At 37.3% G+C, this 4,735-nt stretch overlaps 1 protein-coding gene across 1 annotated transcript; it reads left to right on the plus strand.

Moving 5' to 3' along the window:
• Positions 1-350: 350 nt before the first annotated feature.
• On the plus strand, positions 351-2,327 carry LOC108371765 (fatty-acid amide hydrolase 2; the record flags this gene model as incomplete). The annotated part of the gene is made up of 1 exon (XM_017627371.1): positions 351-2,327. A coding segment is annotated over one exon (1,401 nt), but the record flags the coding sequence as incomplete, so codon positions are not given.
• Between the last annotated feature and the right edge of the window lie 2,408 nt (positions 2,328-4,735).

Consider the following 4,735-nt stretch of genomic DNA (forward strand, 5'->3'; position numbering starts at 1 on the left):
TTGACTACCATTAACTGGCAATTATGCAAATTTCTACCAGATAACGACATTCAATTGATTGTGTGAATCTGTATATCTGTGCGCCTGTGTATTTGTACAAAAAAATGCAAAACAAATTTTAGTCATTCAAACCGTTGACTGGCAAATCTCATATATCTTGCTTTGAGAACTGGAAAAACACTTTATTTACATACACATGTACATATGTATCTGTGTATATTTGTTGGTGCTGTTGGCGACCACAGATGTTTCCACAGTTTTAACAGTTTTATTGATCACTGACCATTTGAATACTAAAAATAAATATCTGTAATAAAAAATTTATTTCTTTATTTGTTTCTCTTCCGCAGGTTAAAAGCGAAGAAGTGGTCGAAGCGTACATCGAGCGGTGTAAGCAGGTGAATCCGTTGATTAATGCCATTGTACAGGATCGCTTTGAAGAGGCGCTGGAAGAGGCGCGCGAAACTGATCGCATTATCGCCTCTGGCATCAACACCATCGAGGAGATGGAGGACAATACGCCACTATTGGGCATTCCAGTGACAGTTAAAGAGAGCATTGCTGTGAAAGGTTTAACCAATCAGGCGGGACGTGTCTTCAAGACGCCACAAATTGCCAAATCCGATGCACCGGTGGTGGAACAGATCAAACGTTGTGGTGGCATAGTATTGCTAGTATCTAATACACCAGAACTTTGCTTACTCTGGGAGACCTACAACAATGTAACTGGCCAGACAAAGAATCCCTACGATTTAAAGCGCACGCCAGGTGGTTCTTCGGGTGGTGAAGCCGCTTTATTGGCCAGCGGTGCTTCGTTGTTGGGTCTCACCTCCGACATCGGTGGATCCTCACGACTGCCAGCCATGTTCAGCGGCATATGGGGTCACAAACCAACCCCCTACTCGGTCTCGTTCAAAGGCCACCATCCGACCAGTGATTATCCCAAGTGGGGAGACTTCTTCACCATTGCGCCGATGACACGTTACGCCAAGGATTTGCCGTTGCTACTGAAATGTATGTTGGACCCAACCGGTCCCAAGCTAACACTCGAACGGGAGTTGAGCATACAGAGCATACGTTTCTTCTTCATGGACAACGATGGTCCGTCGGGCATGATGCGGCCGCTGAGTCGCGATCTACATGCCGCCATCAATCGCGTGGCCACCGATTTCAATGCAAAGCGCGTAAATATACGAAAAATGAAACTTTCACTCGACATTTCACTCTCCGCAATGTTGACCATGAAGAACATCGAGACCATCTACTACAAAACTGAGGAAGGCGAACGCCCGAAAACCGTTTGCACAGAGACCGTTAAATATTTCTTCGGTTGCTCGGATAGCATCCTGCCGTCGGTGATATTCGGACATCTGCAGAATTTCATGAAAATCATACCGAATTCACGCCACAAGCACTTGGCCACAATCATTGAAGCGCTCAAGACTGAATTCAAAGAGCTGCTCGGCAACGATGGCGTCTTTATCTATCCAACATTCCCGAATACGGCGCATCGGCACTATCAAATCTATCACAAGCTATTGGAGCCCATGTATATGGCGATATTCAATACGCTCGGACTGCCGGTCACCAATTGTATGATCGGTTTGGATAGACGCAATCTGCCAATGGGCATACAGGTGGTCGCGAATCCAGGACAAGATCATCTCTGCCTAGCAGTGGCGCGTGAAATGGAGCGGCGCTATGGTGGTTGGGTACGGCCGCCGTCAGAGGACGCAACGAAACGCATATGAATGATTAGCAGAGAACGGAAGAATGTGAGCTTGAGCGTATGAATGTTGCGAAGCACTGGAGTCCCAACGGAACTGTGTCTGGAGTGTGTAAAAATTTTGTTAGCAGATTTGAAGCAATAATGAGCAGAGCAGCCTTTAAGTATGAATTATGTACAATACATATTTAGGTGCATAAAGTATTTGCTATAAAAAAATAAGGATTTTTTTACAAATCTGCATGGAGCTTAGCATACACTTAGGCGTCCAGTTTTTAAGCTTTAAAAAGCGACTGATGTTTCGAAATATATATGTAACAGTAGTTTTACTATGTATGTGCTTATCTTAGAATTAATCTACTTACTTAGTAACTTGAGAACATCACCAGTGTGTACATTAGGGCAATCCAAAAATAAACAGGAAAATCATTATTGAAATTTTTCCGCTGCCAGCCCCAGAAATGAAAAATATCGAAAATAATCGGACCCATTTTTCTTTACAGCGGTGCCGACGGGTCTTTGATATTTTACATATCTACATACATGTATTTTACATGGGAAAAATATATTTTTTCGTAGCTAAACTATAAAGTCCTCAAAAATAAATAGCTTTTGATGGAACAGAAATATTTCTCTTTAGAAATTAAAAAAAAGGTAATTTATGATGCATATGTACTTCCGAATACATAAAAGAAAAAGCTTTCGCTTGTAAAATTTTTAAATTAAATATTTTCATAATATTATGTTTTTAATTTCTCTGAGGGGAAATAATCTTTTACGATGAAAAATATTTGTTTTTAACGATTTTTTAGCAATTCTACGAAAACAGGTATTTTCTCCATTTTAATTTTCATATCGAAAAAGTCCCTGCCACACGGATAAAAATTTTTTCGATATCCATCAATTCTGCGGGTGGCTGGAAAAAAATTGCACCACCCTAATGTACATACATATGTATATGTACATATATTTTATGTTCTTTTCTACAAAAAAAGGGAGAATTTTTAATACAAACATACACTTGTACATATGTATGTAAATATACTTTCATAATCGAAAAGACTTTTGTTAATTTGAAATTTTTTAATGCATTCGAAATGCAATTTTTACCAAACCAAATTTCCTTATGCTTGTTTTGTTTATTTTGTTGCAAGTGGGGCGATTTGATAAATATTTGTAGGAAAATGTTATGATAGTAGAATAGTATACTCATATCTGAATATCGCTACGTGCCTCATATAGCGTTTATTCTAAATTATTATATACTCATTAAAAAGCTGGATATTTTCGACAACCACCACTGTCAATTAAAAACTTAGAAATGTCATTTAATGTAATACGAGAGCATTAAATTTGTATATACATATAGCTGAAAAAATACAATCATACACACCATCACATAATATGTACTCTATGTCCTTATTAAAGAATAAAAAAAATAAAAAAAATTGTCTTCATTGATTAAACCAATAACAATCCAAAAAAAAAATGTCATATGGATGTCCATTGTATATATTTGTTATGCATGAATACAAACATACATAATTTACTATGTGTATTAAATATATTATGTACAGTGAAACCTCGATATAACGAGCCTTGTTAAAAAAAATAAAAATAAAAATGTGAAAATTTTGCAGAGGCGCCTAAAAAAAACCTCGTTGTAGCGAAATTTTCCATCAAAAAATGCTCCATAGAGATAACGAAGAAATTTTGAGTATGAAAACCTTCGGAATACATTGATGGTTAAAATTTCGTTAGCAAAAGCACTCTGAAGAACCAACCCTGAATATTTTCACAGTTAGAGGTGAAAACAAGAAATTTTTAAGCAAAAAAAACAATCAAATTCAATTCTCATAGAAAAAATTAGGAGTGTCATTACTTTCTTCATAATCCAATGAACGGAACTAAACCAAATTAGTATGGGATCACACTTAAGGGACCACCTCAACAAAATTTTACATTTTTCATTGTCTCGAAGTTTTGATATTCTATGTATAAATAGTACGAAACATTTGTCCAACCCCTTCAATTTCGTTGTAACGAGGTTTTACTGTATTATACAAATGTTTGTATAGCTAAGTAAGCTTATAAACGAACTAGTAATTGCACACAAGCAACGAATTTCGTAATAAAACAAAGAGCAAATAAATATTTCGAATGTACGCGACGACTTCACAATCTTTTCAATCTAATTACCCAGAAGCAGTTGGCCACACAAATTAAATTGTTGTGGTATTAAATTTATAAATTTTGTATTTACTTTTGTGTTTAGTTTTTTTAATTTTTTTTGTAGCGTCAATGCAAAGAATGCATGTAATTGCTATAAATTTCGCAACGCGTCTAAGCAAATGGCAAAAAGAAGTTGACCTCCATAAACAAAAATACGCGTGGAAACGTTTCTACAACATTTGCGGTCGTTCAAATGCGAAATTCGAGCAAAATTTATGTTCCTATTGTAACTATGTACATAGTAAGTTTGTACATTAGGGTTATCCAAAATAAGTAAAGACGGAATTTTACTGCTCTCACCTCTAGGATTGTCCCATACCGAAAAAATGCACCTGATTTTTTTTATCAAAAAATTTTAGGGGAGCTCAAAGCGGTCAAAGTTTTCCATGTATTTTATTTATATGGAAAAAGTAAATTTTCGTAGAAATGGTATAAAATTCTATAAAATCAATTGGGGTATTCACAACGGTGTCGTAAGTGTCGTATCGTCAGGGGTGGATCCAGCGGGGGGTTTTGGGGGTTAAACTACGTGTCAGTCAGTGGCGGACCCACGGCGGGTGTTTTGATATAGCGCATATGTATGTATAATATGGCGTGTATGTATTAAAACACCCCCCGTGGGTCCGCACTGATTGACACGTAGTTTAACCCCTAAAACCCCCCGCTGGATCCGCCACTGCTTATCGTAGTATGTCGTAAACTTTCAGGAGACTTCCAATAATAATACCTAATTGTTTATTTAACACTTTTTATAGGTCCTCCCCCCCCCCCCCCCCC

The sequence above is a fragment of the Rhagoletis zephyria genome, unplaced genomic scaffold (genome assembly GCF_001687245.7).
Source record: "Rhagoletis zephyria isolate East Lansing unplaced genomic scaffold, Rhagoletis_zephyria_1.1 Rzeph_scaffold_05211, whole genome shotgun sequence".
NCBI classification, from domain to species: Eukaryota; Metazoa; Arthropoda; class Insecta; order Diptera; family Tephritidae; genus Rhagoletis; species Rhagoletis zephyria.